General features: G+C 39.5%; 1 protein-coding gene across 6 annotated transcripts in view; it reads right to left on the bottom strand.

Annotated features, from left to right (window-relative positions):
- LOC126354738 (DNA polymerase subunit gamma-1, mitochondrial) overlaps nucleotides 1-23,761 on the bottom strand; it is a 142,741-nt gene extending 118,980 nt beyond the window's left edge. The window contains exons 1-4 of one of the 6 annotated variants that reach the window (XM_050004608.1): nucleotides 22,275-23,274; nucleotides 21,944-22,152; nucleotides 15,676-17,155; nucleotides 1,275-1,406 (exon numbers count right to left, since the gene is read on the bottom strand). In XM_050004608.1, coding sequence (XP_049860565.1) covers nucleotides 1,275-1,406; nucleotides 15,676-17,138 — 1,595 coding nt within the window. In that variant the 5' untranslated portion in view covers nucleotides 17,139-17,155; nucleotides 21,944-22,152; nucleotides 22,275-23,274. Of the gene's footprint in view, nucleotides 1-1,274; nucleotides 1,407-15,675; nucleotides 17,156-17,727; nucleotides 18,888-21,943; nucleotides 22,153-22,274; nucleotides 23,294-23,619 lie in introns of those variants that run through there. The other 5 variants (XM_050004606.1, XM_050004610.1, XM_050004605.1 and 2 more) reach the window with 5 other exon arrangements.
- Between the last annotated feature and the right edge of the window lie 306 nt (nucleotides 23,762-24,067).

Raw genomic sequence — 24,067 nt, 5'->3', positions numbered from 1 at the left:
ATTTTATTTTATTTTGTAATGATAGCAGGATCAAATTTAGTAGTAGTGTCAGTCTATTAAATTAATATTTTTGTTTAATTGTATGCTAGATAACTTTAAAAGCAATAAAAGTTCCTTGTACTATTTCACTGATACAATATAGACCTCCACAATAGTTTATCGAGTTTCTTGTAAATTTCCCAGCTCCTTAATTTTCCTAATTTTCTTAATTAGCACTTTACTCAGGTAATCAAATGTATTCTCTGACTCAGCAAAATTAGGGTAAAGAAAGCACAATAGCAAAGCTGAGAATAAAACAATATTAAAAGTTCAAATAACAGAGGTATTTTCAGTTGGGCCAAAATTTAGTTACGAATAATTTTTTAGTTAATAACTCTTTAGATAAAGTACACTGATTATTGCAAAGAACAAAATTAAGGTTATCAAATGGGCTATTTCTTTTTGTGAATTCACAACATTTGTACGACCACATGGCATGTGAAAATCGTCAATTACCGATATTTCTAAACAGAAAGGGTTTCCTGTGAAACCAAATGGTCCGCTGGAATCATCATATCTTGAACGAACTACTGGATGAAAGGTCCAAATAAAATATTACCTCAATAAAAATTTCAATATTTTCTACAGATACAATACAGTACCTACTAGTAAATTACAGGAAACAAGAAAAAAAATTATATAAGGAGTAGAACTGCAACAAATTGAGTAATCCCATCCTACTATGTTTCACCTCCAAGGAACTCAACACAGCTGGTTTCAGATATACACATAGCAAAGTTCTGACAGACAGACAAAATCATTTTCATTACAAATATACATGTTTGTCTTAGGACGGTACAAAACAGTACGTTTATAAGCCAAAACAGAAAGTACAAAACAAATATTAATACTTTTTGTGCAAATGAAACTGTTGCAATAGAGACAACAAGAATCAACTTCTCTTTTCTAACAGCTCCCATAACTATTTCCTTTGCACTTTACTATTTAGTGTCTAATCAGGGAACTACTTTATAAGGTATTAAAGCCAGAGAATATATGTTTCCTCATTTACACATTTGGCAGGCATACTCCATATGTACTTTTCAGTAACTAGTAAGCATATGCTCCATTTCTGTACGAGGTGGTGTAAACAGAAAGCAGGTTTCATGTTACAGGCAACATTCTTTATACAAAAGTACTGACACAGAATCCCAAAGAGCTTTCAATATATCAGAAAAACAGTTATTTACGAGGCTGCACACAAGAGAAAATAGCTGAGTCAGAAGCAAACTTACTTGCCTTGTTTGTTTCCCTGAATCCTACGAGTTCGACAGTCCAGTGGAATCATATCATCAGGCGACACTCGCATTCCAGCCCCTTTGAAACCATGAGTGCCCTCTGCCAGTGACTGGGACACCCAACCATACCTGAGAAAAACAAACAGTTCAAAATAAACAAGTAGTATTTCTTGTGATCTAAATTTTGTTAGCAAAAGGTTAATGCACAGAAGTACAGAGGTCGTCTGAATACTCTGTACTGTGCTTGGCTGGTGTCAGAATAGAGTAGGAACAACAGCATTTCCACATGATAATTTTTTAATCACTATTTTAAAATGAGTGAGTGAGGATCAGCACAGCAATTCTTTAGAATCACAATAAGTGGCAAAAGATTTCAGAATAATCTGGAGCCAGTGGTACTGACAGTTAGTTAAAGCACACAAGCACTACGTGATGCCTGTGGTATGCTGCAGATGTGAATCATCTTGGACTAGGATCATCATCTTAAAGAGGGTGTTTAACTACAAATGGTTCACATGCATCAAACATGAGAACTTTCGCCCTTGGACTGGTGTAATCTGTGGCAAAATACTGCATCCCAGTTTGGCTCAACACTGCTCATGCTAGAATTATTGACAAACAGCTACATCAAGACCATGTACATTATCACCATGACCAGATGGAAATATTCAAATTTTCTGGCTGCCAATACATGACCACATAATACTTCTCCCCTGGCACAAGAATATGCTCTGATTAGGAAGTTTAAAAGTTGCCCGAAATATGAAAACATCAAAACAAATAACAAAAACAGGCTTCATTCACAATTTTCTACTGAAAATATAGCACACACACTCAGTGAGAGTGCAAGCAGTACAAATAAACAAAGGAAGGTATCATCGTAGTCTAATGCTGCAGCTAAACAGCTTTTTCTTTATGAAGCCCTGAATCTCAACCAGTCTTGCAGGGGCAATGTAAGATCTGGTCTGCACTGAACAGAATAAGGAGAAACTGTGGGAGCTGCACAGACTCACTATATAAGTAGGATCTAGCGTTGTCGACTAGATGTTTTTTGGAACTGAATAACATGGAGGAGTTCCCAATGGCAACAAAATACATTAGCACAGTGGTGGAAGGAGAGCACCATCATCACGATTTAGAGTTTCAATGACCACACCTTATCCTGGAGACGCATCCACCAGATGACACCTTCCAACATATTATGAGCTCCAGCATATTATGAGCTCAAGGCTTCCAAAAACATCGACCATGTGAAACTCGATTGCACTTTTCTCCTACTTTCCTGAAAGCCAAGGATCAAGACAGGTAGATACAGTGTTTCTTCACTTGTGAAAAGCATTTGCCTCAGCTCAACACCTATGCTTATCATCAAATATACAATAATATCGAGTATTAAGCAAAATTTGTGATTGGACTAACACTTTCTTGGTATTTAGGCTTGGACTGAGAGTTATCGATAGATGTGAACCTAGCTTCCTGCATGCCACACACCAGTGTGTTTTGGCCCTTGCTGTTCATGCTGTATATGAACAACATATTAGACAATATTAATAGTAACATATGACTTTTTTCAGATGAAACACTTATCTGTAATGAACTAGTATCTGGAAAGAGAAATATTCAGTCACATTTCAGAGTGGTGCAAAGATTGGTAACTTGCTTTAAAGTTTCACAAATTTAACACTGTACACCTTATAAAATGTAGAAAAGTAGTATTCTATACTGTAATATCAATGAGTCAATCGCTCAACTGATATAATTATCAAAATATTACAATTTGTGGGGATATGAAACTGAACGATCACGTAGGCTCATTCATAGGTAAATAAAGCCAGACTTTGGTTCATTGGTATGATACTGGAATAATGCAGCCAGTCTACAAAAGAGACTACTTACAAACATTTCTGCATCTCATATTAGAATAGCGCTAAAGTGTATGTTATTCAGACCAGTCTAACAGTGAACACTGAATTTATTCAAAATGGGCAGATTGAGCATGAATGGTTACAGATTTGCTGAATCATGAAAGAGCATCACAAATATGCTGAAAAACCTGAATTGGCAGACATTTGAAGATATGCACCAATTATCATGTGAAAGTCTACTTACATATCTTCAAGAATCACTTTAAAGTGAAGAACCTAGAAATATATTTCAGCTTCGTGTATCACTTCAGCAAGGACAGTGAAGGCAAGATTAGACTAATACCACCACACAGATGCATTTTTGTTGCGCACTACACACAGCTGGAATGAGAAGGAAACTTAACATTGACATTCACTTCACAGCTGTTAGCAGAGTATATACAGAGTGCAGACCACAGGGTCACGAATAACTAAGGCTATTCATACAACAAAGGGAAGGTTTTGAAAATCAAAGCATAAAGTGAAGACTTCCTTGTTAATGTTTGCTTCACATGTATACAACAACTTATTGCATTCGCTTGTCTGTTTATATAACTTTTGCCACATCTCAGCAATGAACCTTCGCGCATGACGTGCATGATTTCAAATAGCGTGCATCCATACAGTTCACAGGCCCACTTTAGAGGCCACCTGTGTTGGATCCGTGGTGTGCTCGGGTGAGCCGACAAAGAAACAGAATTATTTAAGTGATCGTAAACAAGTGCTTAGCCTATTCTTTACATTGTATTCCTGTTGTCCAGTCAATGTGTCCAGTGCTACCCACAACCTGCATCTTACATGTTGCTCTATAAAGTACTATGTTCCATAAATCATGACAAGTGAGGGTTATGTCTACCCCACATCTTAGTGTCACCACTAAATCACCCAACAAACATCTTGATGGAAGAAATGCTCCAACATCTCACTGCCCAGCAGCAAGCTTTCACAGAACAACAGCAGGCTCATGCCACCACTCCAATCAAGTAGCATCTGCATGTTCATGGCACGTTACTCTCCCGCCATTGCAACTGCCACCCTTTCCAGGGTATGATGAATCAGCTGAAGACTGGGACTCCTACAAGCCACAATTATGCCAACATTTCCAGGTTTTTTGCGCGGGCAATGCAAACCTGTTTAAGGCTTTCTTTCTTTCCTGACTTTTGACATGAATGTATCAGTGTAGCGTCAACTTGGGCATTTGCAAGAAACAGCCAGGTTATCATTTGATAAAATGTAGAAGCTTCTCTCAATCTATTACCGTGGCAGAATACACGTCATTGCAATGCATGCAGAATTTTGCCACTGTCAGAAATGCCCAAACCTATCTTGCAAAGCCTGCGCTACAGAATTATGCGGGTTGAGCCATCACTGTAAATTTGTCACTAGTACCCATCACGAATCCTACATAGATCATGTGGTGTGTGATTGTTATTATTTGTCTGGCCCCAGATAGGGAAGTCTCCGAAAATGCACTTCAGTGTGAGAATCCGATGCTTATGGATGTGCTCAATATAACACAGTCCTCTTGTGGAACAGTTCTTCTTGTTGTCTCCGTGCTTGCTAAGAAAATGGGATGAGAAGTTCCGCCTTATGCAAGACACATTTTTTCTTTTGTTTCACCCATGCAACTTTTACATAATGTTGTAAAAAATGCAAATGTTAATATTTTAATAACAAATTTACAGTTAAAAATAAAAATAGAACCCACTGACGATAGCACAAAAGTGCTGAAACATGTTTGGGTGAAACAAAAGAAAAAAGGTGTCTTGCATAAGGCGGAACTTCTCATCCCATAACACAGTCCTCTGACGTGTCAAGAACCACAGGTGATCAGATTGCTGTATGGGGGCAGGTATCAGTAGTTGCCACACTGCAAGTGTTCAGGATGGTGGGGAAGCCATTACAGCAATACAACCTTCAACTTGGCGTCGCATGGGGCAGTGTCAGTTATGGTCACAGCAGCAACAGGCCGTGTTGCAGCAGTGGCTGCATGCCGCCAATCCCCCCACCCCCCCTCCTGCCATCTTACTTGTACTGTGTCATCCAACACAAGCAGCATGGAGAGTAAACTATATGATCTCCTAGTGGAAAAATGAAATCATCATCTGAATAGTGTGACTGTTTAATATTATAGCAATGTGTATAATATTATATACATATATAAAGATAAAGTACTGTTACATCATAATATTACTATGACCAATATCAACCTGTACTGATAAAAAACAGTGTTTGGGAATTATGTATATCATAAGGCTAAAACTGACGTGTTTCCTGTACAGCATGATCGGATGATCTGTAAATGTATGTTATAATATGAATAAAATACAAAAACAAAGCATGCTGTATACACTAAGCAATGGGCAGTCTGCAACAAGTGCTAAAAGAAAAGCCACACTGATCATTGTGGAATTCTTCTTCAAATGTGGTGGGTACAGTAGTACCAATGGACACATACTGTATATATACAAAAACTGTTTCCCAAAAAATTGTTTATTGGCTTGTGTTTGTTTAACAAACTGCTAAAAATTCAAGTGAACACAGGAGCAGCAGTGACTCGTAAATGCACCAACATATGCGGACTGAGGCTCCCCTCCACTCACCCAGGTTTCACAGAAGTTGTGTAGGTACAATAAACAGCAGATTCCGATCCTATGTCAGTTCTCTACTCCTGTCTCTTACAAGTCTGTTGTTCTCCCTCTCACCTCGCGGATCATTGCCATACCACAGACCTGTTCAGGTTGGATACGTTTAACACTTTCGGTTTCTGCATTGCCAATACAGCAAATTTAGTGTCAGATCAAGTTCTGTATCAGCAACTGAAATTCCTCTGCTCCGCAACAGGTGCCTGTCGTGTTGCGCGACTCTGTCATGGCCAAATTAGACTATTTGATGTTGCTCAATGTCATTAGGCCTATTTCTTCTGCTAAATGGGCTACACCACTGGTCATCATGATTAAGCCGATGTGTAAGCTTTGCCTTTGGTGCAACTTCAGTTTACCGATTAATGCATAGTCCATAATAGATACATGCCCTTTGCCTTGTTCTGACAAGGTGCTTACAAAATTATCAGGCAGCCACTACTTTTCCGAGATTGATTTGTTGGTGGCGCATCTCCAGCTCCACTTGAATGAAGCCACTAGCTGTCCTCTCATTGTCAACACACAATTCAGCTTATAGTACTATCAATGCTTGCCTTTTGTCGTCACTAATGTGCTCGAATTTTACAGCATTTTTTAGAACAGGTGACAGCCTCTGTGCCTGGCTGCTTCCATCACCTCTATGATATCTTTGTTTTAGGTACTTCCACCAAAGATCACCTTAGCAATCTCTAATCATTGTTTTCTATTTTGCAGTCTGCGGGTCTCAAGTGCTATCTTGTCAAATTTCAATTTTTTCAGCTGTCAAGTGAATGTCTAGCATTGGAGTTTTCTCACACAGGTGTCAAGCATAGCTGTGTCACCATGTTGACACAATTTCAACTTTGCCATGGCCAAGCTCTGTTAAGGAACTGCTGGTGTTCCTAGATAAAGTTACCTACTAACTTTACCAGATGCATCCACTGTTGCTCAGCCCCTGCTTGCACTTTTGTGTAAAACTGTGCCTTTTTCTGGTACCCAGCTTGTGACTGAGTGTTTGCTCTGCTTAAATCTAAGCTCCACTCTGCCCCATGTTTGGCCACTTTCCAGCCAGGTCCGCATCTCGGCTTGGCTATAGATGTCTCTGAGCACAGTCTCGGCACAGTGTTGGAGCACAAATACACGAACTGGTCTGAATGACCCATTGATTACATTTCTAAGACTTTAACTCCCACTCAGCAGCAGTATTCTCAGATTGAAAAGGAGGCTTTACCAATTGATTTCGTCCTCAAGAAATTTCACATCTTCCTGTATGGTTCTAAGATCCAACCCTATGGCTGCCATGTCAGACAAGGCAGCATATCGTTTGCAGTTGTGGGCTCTCTTCCTCTCCCATTATCATTATAAGATCCATTACCAGCAGACAATGCAACACACCAACGCTGATGCCTTATCTTGCCTTCCGATTGGGCTGGACCGGGCATTCAATCAGTATGAGTTGCTTTGTTTCTATTCGGATATTGAGAATCAGTCGATGGTTTTCCCATCACTAGAGCCACAATAGCATTGGCTATCACTGCAGATCCTGCACCTAATTGGGTCCTCTCTTTTGTGCAGCACGGTTGGCTGGAAAAAGCCCTGGGTCATGCCTCAGACCACTTGTGTAATTACTTATCCCTCCATCATCGTCTTTCTATATTTGACAGGGTTCTTTTCTCAGCTGTGGAGGACACTGCTCCCTGTGTTGTGAATCCTGCTTCCTTACGCTGTAATGTACTGCAGCTTCTCCATGTCGTCATTGTGGGACCTCTTGCACCAAAACTTTGGCCTGCGGCATGTGTATTGGGGACATTACACAGCTTATCACCACTTGTGCCCACTGTGTTCAGCAACATGAGGCTTTGCGGGCATTTTTTTCCCCCTGGTCACACTGCAGTGTCTGTAGGAATGTCTACATGTCAATTTTACTGGGCCCTTCCTAAATCAGTATTGGCTCATTGTAGTGGACATCTTTTCGAAGTTCCCTTACATGGCGCATTGTCCATCCACATCCATGGTGGCCAATATTTAAGCCCTGTCCAAAACTTTTGCAATTCGGGGACTTCCGTATACCATGGTTAGCGATAATGGTCTCCAGTTTGTTTCTCAACAATTAGCATCTTTATGGCATGGTATTGGTTTTCACCATCTCACAGCTCCCCCATTTCATCCTCAATCTAACAGTGAGGCCAGAAGCATGGTGCGGACGTTTAAAACTCAGACGCAGAAGTATGTATCTAGCAGATCCCCTGAAGCGGCTTTCAACCATTTTTTTGAGTTCATACGAATTCGCTCCAGTGGAGGACAAGAGTCCGGTGGAGCTCCTACAATGACACCAAGCACAGACCCTACTTCACCTACTGCATCTGACACCACGTCTGCCCATGTTGCTGGCTCCACAATGATTCCAACCAGGTGCGCTTGTGGTTTCAGCTGCCAGCCAAACTGGGTTCCTGCCATAATCAAGTGTCACTAGGGCCAGTGCCTAAGCATCATCTGCATTCCTGACAGGCAGATGTCCTATCACTTCAACCAGCTGTGGCCGGGAATGGCGGGGAATTCTGGAGAGTCCACCACCAGCCCCACCAATGCTTGTTCCTGTGTTGCAGACGGTTCGGTTCGCACTCCACAGGGGGTCGCTGCCTGGCACATCGCTGTCTAGGGTTCCTGCTCTGCTCCCACTCCTCAACTGTAGTCACCGGTGCAGCCCCTGCTCCACCTGACACTGCAGCAGCCGCAGTTACCTCTGTGGCTGGGTCCTGTGAGGCCATAATCTCTGATGCTCCCACTGATGCCTCTGCCACTAACCCAGACCCTGATGAGGGCATCACTATGGAGACACTGTCCCTGGTCCTGCCCTGTGGCCTCTCACAAGTGGGGGAACGGCACCCCAATGCACCCCTGATCACTTCCGCCACTATTTGGTGGTGCCTACTTGTCACAAGCTGCAGCAGCAGCCGCTGCCACCGTCGAGTGAGGAAAGGGATGTTAGCGTGGTCATGGGTGTTTTCCATGACTCGTAATCTCAGTACCTTGTGAGATCAAAATTGTTCTTTTTTATGGTACAAGTGCTTTTTTTCTGTACCATGCATGTTTCTGTGCCTAGTGTTTTATTTACATATGAATGCATGTGGTTTTCCCACCACCTAGAAGGGATGATTTCAGAGAGTGCGTCCACACAGTTCACAGGCCTGCTTATTAAAAAAACAGCAATATTTAAATAATCACAAATGAGTGCTCAGCCTACTCTACTCTTTATACTGTATTATTGTTGTCCACTTAATGTGCTCAGTGCTATGCACAACCCAACTCTTTACACTGTATTACTGTTGTTCACTCAATGTGCTCAGTGCTATGCACAACCCATATCTTGTACGTTGCTCTATATTCCATAAACAGTGTTTGTTCTTGCTATAACACTCAGGCCCTGTATAGTTAACATGTATGAACTCTGGATGCTGCACTAACAGGTCACCTACTCAAACTTGGAAAAACAATTCCCTCAGAATTCCAGTTGTGATGAGGTAGATGGCGTGAAGAATTTCCTGATAATTTAAAGGAAATTGATGGTGATGGGGAGGAGGGGTCAGCATACCACAATAAGACTTTCCTTTTCCCTCAACTGAGATACATACCAGCCATAAGCAGTGGTTTAATCACATATAATTAACTAACTTTGAAATATTAAGTATTTTAAAATTTGTGATTTATAAAACCCAAAAAAATTCAATTGCAATACATGTAATTTTCTGAGAATTCCAGGTTTTCCAGAAGAATCACCACAATGGATAGTGATTGTTTCTGGACCATGTTGAAGTTGTGGCCTTGTATTTGTTGTTTTCTGAAGACTAATTCTCAGTTTCACTAGATTCCTGGCCATGGAAGGATTCATAACTAACTCCATTTGTAATCATTTCTGTGTAATGTTATTGTTTGAATTAAAGCTATAATACGGCAGTACAATCAGCAACTCAGATGTCACACTACAATATACTTTGTAAAAGCCAGATGCAAATTTTGTGTTATGTAACATCTTGTTTGACAATTGTTTTGTTGATCATCATAGATGATGAAATAAGGGTTCATCACCTCAAACTAGAAACACAATAGCAGCCCAACTGGTAAAGTAATGGCAAAGGTCTTCTGAGACTCTGAAGGTGTTATTCTGTTCGATGTCCTCCATCTTGGTGCAACAATCAGCTCTGAAGTTTATTGCCTTACTCTCAGCAAACTGAATAAATGACTTAAATATGTTCTTTGCTACAAAAATGCAAATGAAGTACTTCTTCCATATGACAATGCAAGACCTCACTCAAGTCTGCACATCTGAGAGGAGCTCACAAAACTTGATTGGACTGTTCTTCCTCATCCTTCCTACAGCCCAGATCTCACACCTCCCAACTTCTACCTGCTTGGTCCAACGAAGGATGCACCCTTGAGAAGCAGTATGTGTGTGATGGGGAGGTTATTGATGCAGCAAGACGTTGGCCCTGACGTCGACCAGTACAACGGTACCATGTGGGCATACAGGCCCTCCCAGAAACGTGCCATTAGCCCATCATATTGAACAGAGATTATGTTGAAAAACAGGGTTTTGTAGCCAAAAGATGTGGCAATAATATGATGTATTGGAATCCTGAACAAAAATAACCTACTTCCAGGGGAAAAAAAAGTTCCAGTAGTTATTGAGTGCCCCTTGTACGAGGGTATTTCGGAAAGTAACGATACATTGTACGCCAGAGGAACAGAAGAGTTTTGGCGAGCAAGTTGGCAACACTGGTGTTAACCTTGAACCGTTAGCTTTCTCCTCGCAGTTGATCGGCAGTTGAACATTGCTTCTGGTTGGAGTAGGTCGTGTTTAAAATGGCTGTGCTGATTCAGAATCCCGTCAAATGCGAAGTGCGCTCCGTGATAAGTTTTCTTCATGCAAAAGGTCAGTGACCAGCAGTTATTCACAAAGAAATTGTTTCTGTTTATGGGAACATTATAAACCGACAAAGTGTAATGAAATGATGTCATCATTCCTCTGAAGGTAGGACCAATGTTCATGATGAACAAAAAACAGGTAGGCCATCTATTATCTCTGATCCCCTTCTTTGGAGAACGGAGAAGTAATTCATGCAAATAGATGTCTCACATTGAAAGAATTGCATCAGATCATACTGGACGTGTCAATGACAACTCTTTATGACGTCGTGACTGTCAAATTAGTGTACATGAAATTGTGTGCGAGCTGGGTTCCAAAACTGTTAACGGAAGAACAAAAAAAGAAAAGGATGGGCTTTGCACTCGACTTCCTCACACGCTATGCTGAAGCAGGTGATGAGTTCCTTGATCACATTGGGCCAGGTGACGAGTCATGGGTTTAGCACCATACACCTGAATCCAAGCAACAATCAATGCAATGGCGCCATTCGAATTCACCAAAAGCCAAGAAATGCATAACATCGATTTCAGCGAAGAAAATCATGGCTTCTGTTTTTTGGGACAGACAAGGCATTCTACTGTTGGAATTTATGCCTCCTGGAATGACAATTAATGCTGCTGCATATTGCCAGACTTTGAAACATCTTCGAAGGGCAATTCAAAACAAATGCAGGGGAATGCTGACAAGTGGAGTCCGCTTGCTTCAAGACAATGCTCGGCCTCACACAGCGCTCATAACCAAAGCACTACTCAAACAATTCAAATGGGACGCATTGGACCATCCGCCATACAGCCTGGACCTTGTGCCCAACGTCTTCCTTTACCTGAACTCACATCTTAGTGGAAAATCATTCCACGACAATGAAGAGATCAAAGATGAAGTTAAAATGTGGTTCCGACAACAGGCGGCAACCTTCCATGACTGTGGGATGCAAAAGCTTGTGCACCGACTTAACAAATGTTTGGATAATGGGGGTGATTATGTCGAAAAATAACAAATAAACCAGTTAATAAGATGTAACTAATGCTTTCTAAGTACATGTTCTATTTAAGGACTGCGAGTCATTGTATCTTTACCTTTCGAAATGCCTTCATACATGCATGCAGTTGGGTTACACATATTGTGTCCCACAGATTAATGAGGTGGTGACAGGTAGGATATCCAGCTACCCCTTAAATTAATCATGGCAAATCTGTTAATAACCACACCGATCTTGCTCTGATGCACGTCAATGGTAAATGGGAGGGGGGGGGGGGGGGAGGGGATATCCCGCTGGATAAATTTAATGAACCTGTACCCACAGAAGATTGCGGGACCATGTTGCTGTCACTAATTTTATCTCACAAAGGAATCGCAAGAATAAGATGGGAATACAGGCTGTATACAGAGGCACACAGACAGTAATTTTTCCTGTAGTTCAATTTGAGAATGCAGCAGAACACATTCACTCATATTTGTACAATGCACCCTTCACCATTCACTGTACAGTGGCTGTGGAATAGAAGGGCTGATCATAAAGTTTTAATTACCACCCTGAAAAATTAAAATTATACCGCTATTTTTATTTGTTTGCAGGTAAACATCTGCATTTGTTGTTGTTGTTGTGGTGGTGGTCTTCAGTCCAGAGACTGTTTTGATGCAGCTCTCCATGCTACTCTATCCTGTGCAAGCTTCTTCATCCTACTGCAAACTACATCATTCTGAATCTGCTAACTGCATTCATCTCTTGGTCTCCCTCTACGATTTTTACCCTCCACACTGCCCTCCAATAAAAAACTGGTTATCACTTGATGCCTCACAACATGTCCTACCAACCGATCCCTTGCTCTAGTCAAGTTGTGCCACAAACTTCTCCCCAATTCTATTCAATACCTCCTCATTAGTTATGTGATCTATCCATCTAATCTTCAGCATTCTTCTGTAGCACCACATTTCGAAAGATTCTATTCTCTTCTTGTCTAAACTATTTATGGTTCATGTTTCACTTCCATAATGACTACACTCCATACAAATACAATTTTGTCATATGATGACATGGTTGGAGACTGTGGCTGTTATTTGAAGACAAATGTTGATGTGTTGCGACAAAGTAAATTTGTGGTTGGTTGCTGTCCCAACACCATACAAATACTTTCAGAAAAGACTTCCTGACACTTAAATCTATACTCGACATTAATAAATTTCTCTTCTTCAGAAACCTTTTCCGTACCATTACCAATTTACATTTTATATCTTCTCTACTTCGACCATTTTGCTCCCCAAATAGTCAAACTCATCTACTACTTTAAGTGTCTTATTTCCTAATCTAATTCCTTCACCATCATCTGATTTAATTCAACTACATTCCAGTCTCCTCATTTTGCTTTTGTTGATGTTCATCTTATATCCTCCTTTCAAGACACTGTCCATTCCGTTCAACCGCTCTTCCAGGTCCTTTGCTGGCTCTGACAGAATTACAATGTCAACAGCAAACCTCAAAGTTTTTATTTCTTCTCTACAGATTTTAATTTATACTCCAAATTTTTCTTTTGTTTCCTTTGCTGCTTGCTCAATATATAGATTGAATAACATTGGGGATAGGCTACAACCCTATCTCACTTTCTTTCCAACCACTGCTTCTCTTTCATGCCCCTCGACTCTTATAACTGCCACCTGGTTTTTGTACAAATTGTACATAGCCTTTTGAACCTTGTATTTGACCCCTGCCACCTTCAAAATTTGAAAGAAAGTATTCCAGTCAACATTTTCAAAAGCTTTCTCTAAGTCTACAAATGCTAGAATGTAGGTTCACCTTTCCTTAACCTACGTTCTATGACAAGTTGTAGGGTCAGTACTGCCTTGTGTGTTCCCACATTTCTCCAGAATCCAAACTGATGTTTCCCGAGGTCCGTTTCTACCAGTTTTTCCATTCTTCTGTATTGGATTCATGTTAGTATTTTACAGCCGTGATTATTAAACTGATAGTTCGGCGATTTTCACACCTGTGAGCACCGGCTTTCTTTAGAATTTGAATTATTATATTCTTCTTGAAGTCTGAGGGTATTTCGCCTGTCTGATACATCTAGCTCACTAGATGGTAGATTTTTGTCAGAGCTGGCTCTCCCAAGGCTATCAGTAATTCTAATGGAATGTTGTCTACTCCTGGAGTCTTGTTTCGACATAGGTCTTTCAGTGCCCTGTCAAACTCTTCGCGAAGTATCATATCTCCCATTTCATCTTCATCGACATCCTCTTCCATTTCCATAATATTGTCCTCAAGTACATCGTCCTTCTATAGACCCTCTATACACTCCTTCCACCTTTCTGCTTTCCCTTCTTTGCTTAGAACTGGGTTTCCATCTTAGCCTTTGATATTCATACAAGTGGTTCTCTTCTCTCCATAAGTCTCTTTAATTTTCCTGTATGCAGTATCTATCTAACCCCTCATGAGACATGCTTCTACACCCTTACATTTGTCCTCTAGCCATTCCCGCTTAGCCATTTTTCACTCCCTGTGTGAACTTATTTAACCCATGATTATATTTTGTGTTCTGCATATCCCATCAAGAAGACAAGATTCGCTCTAGGTCTGATCGTTCTGAGCCTCTGATGTTATTTGCCAGTGTTGTAATTTGTTTATTTCAAGTTCTCGATGTAACACAGCAAAAACATGAAATTTCTTTATAGTTACACAAGCCATACAGTCATTTGTAGGGATCCCTAAACTTACTCCACTGAAATGTGCTGAAGTATGCAACAACATAATTTGTGCAAATTGTTATCCCCATCTACAAGATAACTCAGGCCATCATCAGTTGCACAGCCCACAGCCAATTGGTACAGATGTGCCTTCAAGTCCTCCACACTAAAATGAAGAAAATACAAGTCTTGGAAAGTGCAACTTTTCCTGACTGAAAACCTACTCTCGACAAAAGCTGTTGCTCTACCCACTCTACTTACCTATACATCAGCTTTCATTCAAAATGTCCATAAGTGGGATAGTACACAGACTGGCTTGTAATCTTTAGGGTCATTACAATCTTTGGCAGGATGGAGGACTCTGCAGGTTTAGTTCTACAGCGCATAGCTTAAGAGCTACAAACACTTTTTCATCTTCACTTCAGTGAAACACGTCTCTCTTACTGAACAAGCATTCACATTTCTTTAAGATATGTATTTTAGAGTCTATGTTTACTGTATGTGTTTTTCTTGTTTTGGTCCATACTACCACCTTTGAAAGTTTGTCAGTGAGGTTCTGATTCATCCAATATATGATCCAAATCCTCACTTGCAAGACACACTTATTATAAGCTACAATGAGTTCTTTGAAAGTAAAAGGTTTACTGAGAATCTCTGTGCTTTCATCAAGGCAGGTTCAGAGGAGAATTTTTAAAAGTGCATATTTTAGTGGTTTCCGTAATCTGTAGAAGTAGATGAGTGGAACTTTTCTGAGAAAACTCACCATATGCTGGGGCATGATTTGGATCCAACTGCATTAAACTGAATTCACTGACATTAAATGGATAGAACTGTCAAAGGTGAACTGAATTAAATGCAACTCCAATTCCTTCAGTTGCTACAGGAAGGTAACAAGACAAAAACCACTGTTCCAATACAGACCACAATAACTGGAACATATTCAAATCCAGCAAGTAAAACAAATCTTGGACATCACCAAACCTGTGGTAGTGGCATTATTTGAGATGATGTTCCACCTTACAATGAACATGGTGCACACAACTTTGAGTCATGATCATCTGAATTATTTTTTAAACCTTGCAGCTCAGTTTTCTTTCACTCTGGCCCTAACAACAGCTAAAGCTCATCATGTGGGTGTTCAAACCATAACAGAGCCCATACTGCATATCACAGTCAAGTGTTGCAGTTAAATGTCACAATGACTACTGACACAACAGATATAACCATTATGTTAAATGTTCTCATTTAAAAAATACTCACAAGGCACTTACCAGGACTGAGATTCAGGAGCAGCAGCAACAGCTAAAGTTGGCACCACGCCTTCCTCACAGCACACTTCAACATCAAACACTAGTGCATCTTCTGGTGGGTAGTCAACAGGTGTGGCTCTCCCATCTGGGCCATAGCAAGTCCATCCAGCTCGCAGCTGCCATTGGGTAGGCTGTGGCTTTCGGGGCAGCAGTTTCGCTGCCTCCACAAGCTTCAGTAGTATTGACCGATATGGTGCAGCTTGCTGTTCACCTAGCACCCAGAAATGTTCCTCAATGTCTTTGCCAAGCAATGGTGGCAGCTTCAAAGATTCTATACCGGGCTGTGTGGTGTCACACGCTTTCTCTCTCTCTCTCCCCATACTCCCTTCCATATCACTAATGACCGATTTTGGCAACTTGTCCGTGTCATTAGACAAAACAGAGTCATTTAGTTCCATCTCTTCAAAAACTTCTCCACCTTTGTCATTCACTACGGCAACTGCATTGTCTCCCGAGTTAAGTTTCAGTAAGTTATGTTTCTGAAGTTCATTTCTAGATAATTCCACTTGCTCAAGTGTTGGTTTATTACTGTTTAGTTTGGCTCCAAACAGATGTTCACCCAGTGCTTGTGGTAACATTTCTATATTTACATCATTGAAACGTTTACTAGTGGTTGTGCTCCTTTTTGAAATTGTCTTCTTTAATTTGGTAGAGTTCGTGTTACCTATTTCTGTCTCTCGTTGCCCAGGAGTAATACCTTTACACTTCTTTCCCTCATTTTTGTATAGTTTATGAGCAATTTTCACGTTCTTTGCAACACGTTTGAAACTATATCTCGAAATTCTATTCTGCGGCACTGTAGCACTTGTTTCTTGATATGAGTTTGCTGCTGGATGAATTGCAGCAGACTCTGTACTATAGGCATCACCTGGATGAGAGTCTTTGCCCCAAACCAAAAGCGTATCTGAATCCAAATTTTTAACTTTGATCATTTTTTTAATATTTTTGCGTTTGGAGGTGTAAGCTATTTCTGATAAAACACTTCTAATTTTCCCAGTGTTGTGTAACTTATCATTTTTGTCATTATTAAGCCCATCTTTATTTACAATAGAATACTGAGTTCTGTTAAACAAGTTCAAATTCTTGTCATTCTCTTCCAGACATTCTGACAATGCTAAGTCTAAGCTCTTTAGCTGAATGGTGCTTTCAGAGTTTCCTAGTGTTTCTTGCAGTATTTCTGGCCTTCCTGCTAATCCACCTGACTTGCTGGAATGACACTTTTCTGCTGCCTTCAGTCTCCTTGATACATCAGCTGGTTCCTCGGAGTGATTTGCATCTGCTGCTACTGCTCTATGACTGCTTAGTTTACAGAAAGCACTACAGTACCTCTTGTTTAGAACTGGTAACTCAACATGAGACACTATGCGGCTTGCAAGAAGTTTTTGTAAGCACAACAAAATAATGTGCTCTCCATGCTTTCTCATACTGGATCAGTGTCTCCCTGTAAGAAAATGTAATATCATTATTAGTTAAACTTATTGTAATACTCTTCTTGCAAGGAAATGCACAAAAAACATCTATGTACAGATCATTTCAGGATCTTAGTAGAGGGAAGTACAGAAGATTACAGTTTAACATCTGATCAACGATGAGGTCATTAGGGACTAGTATGAGGTGAAATTAAGGAAAGAAAGAGAAGGAAACAATTTCTGCATTTGTCCAATTATTTAAGAGATCTACAAAAAATGTAAATCTTGGTGGCCAGATGAGAATTTGAACTGCTGTCCTCTTGAACGTGAATCCACTATCTTACCAGTATGCGACCTTATAGGTTATCTCATTGACAAATACTGAGGAATGATGGGTCAATTACTGAAAAACAATTTATATGATAAAGCTTTTTTAAAAGGAAATCTGTAATTTATGGATTACACACACACCACCAGCATCTGAAGATGAATGATAACTAGTGTACAAAAACTGTATTTTATTCAAGGCTCATGCAAATCAGTTTACAACAGCTATTTAAAAAGTCTGCCCTTAGCACCATTACAATCACTGCAAGCTTCATACCTTCACAGCAAAGATCATCCATGTATTATTGATCAAGTCACAAACGTAAGCTCTGGAGGCTGTTGAAGTAAAATACACCACACACTTGACACGTTTTCACAGAGGTAGACCAAGAATACTTAAAATAAATAAATAAACCATGTAGACACAATGGCCATAAGAACGATGCTGCTAAACTTAGCCAATGTTGCCAAAATCCAAACTGGAACCAAAATCTCACAGGTAAACAACAACTGTTAAGGCACACTCAGGAAGGACGATTAGAGTTTAATATCCCTTTGACAAAGAGGTCATTAGAGATGGAGCACAATCTTGGATTAGGGAAGTATGGAGAATGATTTCCGCAGTACCTTTTTAAAGGGAACTATCCTAGCATTTCCCTCATGCAATTTAGGGAACCCACAGAACACCTAAATCTGAATGGCCAGACAGAGATTTGAGTCATCATTCTCCTGTATGCAAATACAGGACTCACTTAGGTTTCAAAGCACTGTAACACCAAAAATGTAAGTTGGATATGTTGTATTGTGTACCATAACAAAAGCCCCTCATTAATGTGCATAACTCATTAAAGATGCATTAAAACATAAATTTTCTGTTAAAAAAAAAAAAGAAAGATAGATAGATCGTAAGTATGTGAGATATTGTTCCTCAGAGTTAGCCAGGGGATTACTGGAATATACTGTACAACAGGCGGTACTGGATCAGAAAGCATACATGAAAATGTGAACCACTCACAACACTTCAGATTTCTGTGTTGCTCTAGACAAGAACAGGGAGATGAAAGCATGTGAAAGACATCGAATTTTATAAAGGATTTCATCGGAGAGTGACATGGCAGTTTGCAATGATATGGAAATGAGAAAATGTATACCAGGTGTAGACTTGCTAAGACTGAAAATACAGTAGGCTTGTAAATCTTGCTGGTGGAATAAGAGTGAAAAGTGAAAGCAGTGGTCATGTTGGTTGTATGTTTGTGCAAACAATTACATCTTTTCTAATGGAGCCAGCACTCTACTGGGAGAAACTGTTTACCATAAGAGACATGGCAGCCTTCAAAACACAAGTACTGTTGTTACCCACTCAGCTTTGCATGTTCTTTAAACATTGAACTCGCTTCAGGAGACTTCAACTAAGGATCTGATGAAGAAGGAACACGACATTGGTATTTCAGGAAATGCAATATATGATTCAAGGAAATCTAAAAGCCTTTATGAACATATCATGACTACTGACAATTTACGGAGTACTGGAACTCACAACCAAACTTTTCATGGAGGGGGGGGGGGGGGGGGGGGGCAGCCACATTATTATGCTGACCGACCATACCTACAGACTCTCATTGTCACTATGACTTTCAAACACTGAGAATGAGAATGGCACCACTTGAGGAAAGGAGTCTGCAGAGAACCATAGCTTATATTGCCATAATTGATATCTCAATTACATCCACTGGAAGTAAATGAATGGAGTCAACTGGGGTGAAATCAATTGAGCAGCAATGACATAAAATGATGTTAGTAAAATCCAGTAAGAGCTGCTAAATCCACAGTGTAATGAATATGTTGTGACTTGGCAGTGGAAGGCTTCTACAGACAGGTTAATGGTTAACCCAACTGCTGGCAAAAAGCAGGAAATCTGGATTCAAGTATCAGTCTGGCACAAATTTTCATGTTTTGACATACACATCATACTGTGAACTCAATCTGCTGATCTTCTGTCATTGACTTAAATTCATGTTATTGCACCTTCATTAATCTCATCCTCATCACCTATTCATTTCATTTCAGTGAAACTAATTCAACTAATATTCAACTGTTTAAGTTAACTATAAATACATAATAGTCTTCAGTTCACGTGGTGACAGGCTGGCTTCTGAACTGCTCTACATACTGTCCAATGGATTTCAGTGGAGGTGTGGCAAAATTATGAGAGCAAAATGATCCATTCAGTTGTCAGCATTGTTTTACCATTTCACATGCAGCTAACTGGCTGTACAGTATCCAGTTTCAGTTGCTTCCTTTCAAACTTTATTATATCTGACATGTACCCCCATGTCACTCAAGTGCATGCCACTGACCAATACCTTTACCTGTGAGAACGAGAGAGCATAAAAAGAATCAAAGGCTCAGATAAACTTGATAACAGTATCGACTGCATACTCTGTAATCTTCAGAAAGCATTAACTTCTGATAACTCTCACATTTCAAGCTGTGGAATAAATGACTCAAGTTGCAGAGACATGCATATATTAATTACACCAAAATGCTGAATGGCTCTCAGATCTCTCGTGATAACATCACTATACCCACAAAAACAAGAACTTCTACATGTTCACTGAGGACTCCACATAACCTGTAGCGACAGTAGTGCTCAGAAGTATTTTGTAGTTGTGGTATTATGTCATCAGTACTGCTAGCGCGCAGTCACAACAGAAGCACACAGAACTGTGTCACTACACTAATAGCTTAATACAACTGTGGTTACGTATCTAGAAACAAGAAAGGTCACAGAGTAACAATGTAAGCATACATTCTTTTATGCAGAAAAGTATTTTGTAATTTGCTTTGGTGGTATGGTATTCACTAATTATTGTTACTTAGAATGTGTTTGTCCATTTATAGAAACAACTAGAAGCATGCCGAAATGCAAAGAATACTCAGTTGACATGAGACAAGCTGTTCTGCACGCTTTGAAGAAGGGCAATCACAGTTTAGTGTTGCCAGAGAGCATGGCATGGAACAACAACTAATAAATTTGTGGAACAGGAAGGAACAGTAGCCAGGTCAGGTCACCCTCGAACAACAAGAAGGGAGCACAGACCGATTCGTAAAGAGTTGGCTGCTGATCCAAGAAAATCAGCATGACAAATTAGGTATGATCTAAAGCATCATCATGGAGTGAATGTACATGTCTCTACTATAAAATGTTGCCTAGTAGAAGGTGATTTAAATGGTAGACAAGAACCATAAATTCAAAATGTAGAAAGGCCACGGCAGAATTTGCAAAGAAACATCAAACTTGGTTTAAGGTCTAATGGAGTTTTGAAAGTAAATTTAATAAATTTTCTTCTGACAGAGTGCAATATATACATCAACCAAAGGGGTAACAAAAAGTACCCAGTATGGACCATTAAGCATGGTGGTGACAGCATCGTGGTGTGGGGATGTATTTCTAGACTGAGATTGGACGTCTAATCCAAACAGAAGGCAAACTTGATCATTTAATATACACTGGCATTTTAGAAAAGAATGTAGTTCCATGTGGGAGAAACAATACACCATATAACTGCATATTTCATCAGGAGAATAATTCAAAACACACCTTCATCCATTTAAAATAATTCTTTTCACATGAGAAATTCAAACTTTTGCCATAGCCAAACCAGAGCCTATATCTAAATCCAATTGGTTGGATTGGATTGACATGTTTGTCACAGAAGCTACTCAAACAAGGATAAATTTGCTGCTGCCTTACTGGACAAATGGTAAGAACTCCCCCTTAATCTATTACAAAAGCTTGTGGATTCACTTCCCAATAGATGTGCAGCTGTGATCAAAACCATGAGTGTGCAATACAATACTGATTTGTTCTTCAGACGCTGAACAGTTTTGTTTCATTTCTGTGTATTTAGACCCATCAATTACTTCTGAGCCAGAAGAATTGTCTTTTGTGTTCTGATGTAAGATAACTTTGTTTAAACTAAATATAGTTTCCTACAAAATAGATGGTAATTATATACTTTTCAGATGTCCACTGTCAGTTTTTTTTTCCTATTGCCTACTTATCTTTATGCAATTGTAACTGCCACTTTCTACAAAATACTTTTATGTGCTACCATACATCTATAGCTAACTAGGTATATTAGAAGCTGGAGAAAGTTAACAGCAGACAAGCACCACTTTGCAACATGCAGTAATGTTAAAATAAGTCTTAGGGTTTATGAACACCTTACAGAAACTATACCATTTTTAGCCCTTTGCTACCTCTTGCCCCAAATTAAACTCTCCTGTTCCCATGAAAAATGACTGAGTTGTAAAGATGGTGTCTTTTTCATGGGCAAAAGATAAAGACTGAGAAATGACAATTATCCCAATGTCAGAAAACACGTGGTAGATTTATGTTCAGTAAGTGGTTTTAAAGAATAAAGAATTGCCTTGAGCTGTAAAATATTAGTCTGAAATTAAAATAGAACAATATATATTGCAATACACACCTAATATCATACCATGTGTATATATGCCTACATGTAAAGTTCATAGTTGCTGCAGTCTGTATGAGGTTCATGAAATGTCTTCATATGGAAACTGCAGTCTTAATGTTTGTTCTTTCAGTTTATTTTGGTTTCAGTGTTACTGCTAAGACAGTGAACTCATATTTGGGGGGACAGAGCTGCTCTGTCTGGACATTCTGACTTCGGTTTTCCTGAATCACAAGAGCAACTGCTGGGAATAGTTCCTTAAGCAAGGCCACATATGACTACAAGTCCCACCCTCAAAACACACATTATGTTGTATATTTTAATCTACTGTCTTGATTAGAATTACCCTGACAAATCCTGCACCATTGAGAGGTGATCCTTCGATGTATGAAGATAAATAAAAATGAAAAAACTTGACATATTGGTAGTGGCCCTAGTTATGCTATTTTAATCGATCAAAGATTTCATGAACTGTGACAATAAATAATGTTACGTACAATTCTACATATACATCGATACTCCGCAAATCACACTTAAGTGCCTGGCGGAGGGTTCATCGAACCACCTTCACAATAGTTCTCTATTATTCCAATCTCGAACAGCACGAGGTATATACGAACACCTATGCCTTTCTGTGTGAGCTCTGATTTCCGTTATTTTATTATGATGATCGTTTCTCCCTATGTCGGTCGGCGTCTACAAAATATTTTCGCATTCGGAGGAGAAAGTTGATGATTCAAATTTCGTGAGCAGATTCCACAGCAAGGAAAAACGCCTTTGTTTTAATGACGTCCTCCCCGTGAAGCAGGCATCACGCCAGTGAATGTCTCCCTGTTTCGCGATAATACAAAACGTGCTACCCTTCTTTGAACTTTCTCGGTGTATTTAACTTAGGTTAAACTAATACGTTCCACAGCATTACGAAATGTCACATCCACGATTTACGAAACAAGTATTAATGTAATTCTACTTGGTAAGGATCAAAGACCGTGCTGTAGGCAAATGTTACATTCTATAACGAATCTTGCCATCACGTATTTACATTCTGTTTTATATGGTGTTAATACAGATGAGTATGATAAAATATATCTGTAAACATTATTTCATCTTCATACCCGTCCTAATTTTATACACATGACGAACCATGATATTAACTAAATAATATCTGAAGCAGTCATCTTTTCATGCCAGGGTTTTTAATTTGGGCATGAACTATTTGGACAACATTATGATTAACAGTAAAGGCATACACCATTCTTAATTTAACAAAGTTTACATGAAATGACAAAAAGTATCCTGATTTGGTTCAAAACAATATTCGCGGCACCAGCGGCATCGTTTCATTTCTTTGATTATAAGACGAATGACTATAATTAAAATGAGTCTATGGTCGGCGATATTATTATATTTATTCTGGCTAATGAAATTACTCTCAAAGTTTCAAAGTGCTATCATTCTTTCTTAAGTTTTTATCTTCAATCTGATTTTTGGCGATATTTCTGCGGTCATTGCATAGATTACTCCTTTTATAATAAACTTTCCGAAAATTATTTTTCGGTCATAGTACAGGCAAAAACCGCGACTTGAGATTTTCTTTCTTTTCTGTAGCAGCAAATAAAACATCTAAAAAAATTAAACCTTTCAGTTTGAAGAATCACTAACGTAAGATGGTAGCTATAGCTCAAACTAACGTTTCACCGTGTCCGTCAACAAAGATGTCAACAAGTTTTTGCATGCACCGAAATGACGCTTATTTTCCCAATCAGCTCCAGCTTCTTCAATGTTTTGTTTACATTCTCACACCTATCCCAACGCTCTAACATTAATTCCAGCAAAGATCTTCATCGGGCAGAGAGTTGACTTCTCCGAAATAATTTGAAGCCATTTGTGACTGGTAACGGTAATTTGAAAGCCCATTACATATTTCTCCGAAATACATTATCTTCACATAGCTTAAGTGTTGTTCAAGCAGAGTAGAGATATTTCCACCACTATCTAACAAAACAGTCGCGACACTTCGCGTCGATTTTGTTGCTTACTGCGCCAGCACCGCACCAAGCGCTCCGTATGTAAAACTTCCATGCGGTTGTGAAAGTGAAAGCGAATAGTAGTTGTTTATTTTGTTGCTGTACAGTAGTT

This window comes from Schistocerca gregaria, chromosome 3, assembly GCF_023897955.1.
Source record: "Schistocerca gregaria isolate iqSchGreg1 chromosome 3, iqSchGreg1.2, whole genome shotgun sequence".
Taxonomy (NCBI): Eukaryota; Metazoa; Arthropoda; class Insecta; order Orthoptera; family Acrididae; genus Schistocerca; species Schistocerca gregaria.
The sequence above is the reverse complement of the archived record's forward strand: the minus strand, read 5'-3'. Positions and strand labels throughout refer to the sequence as shown.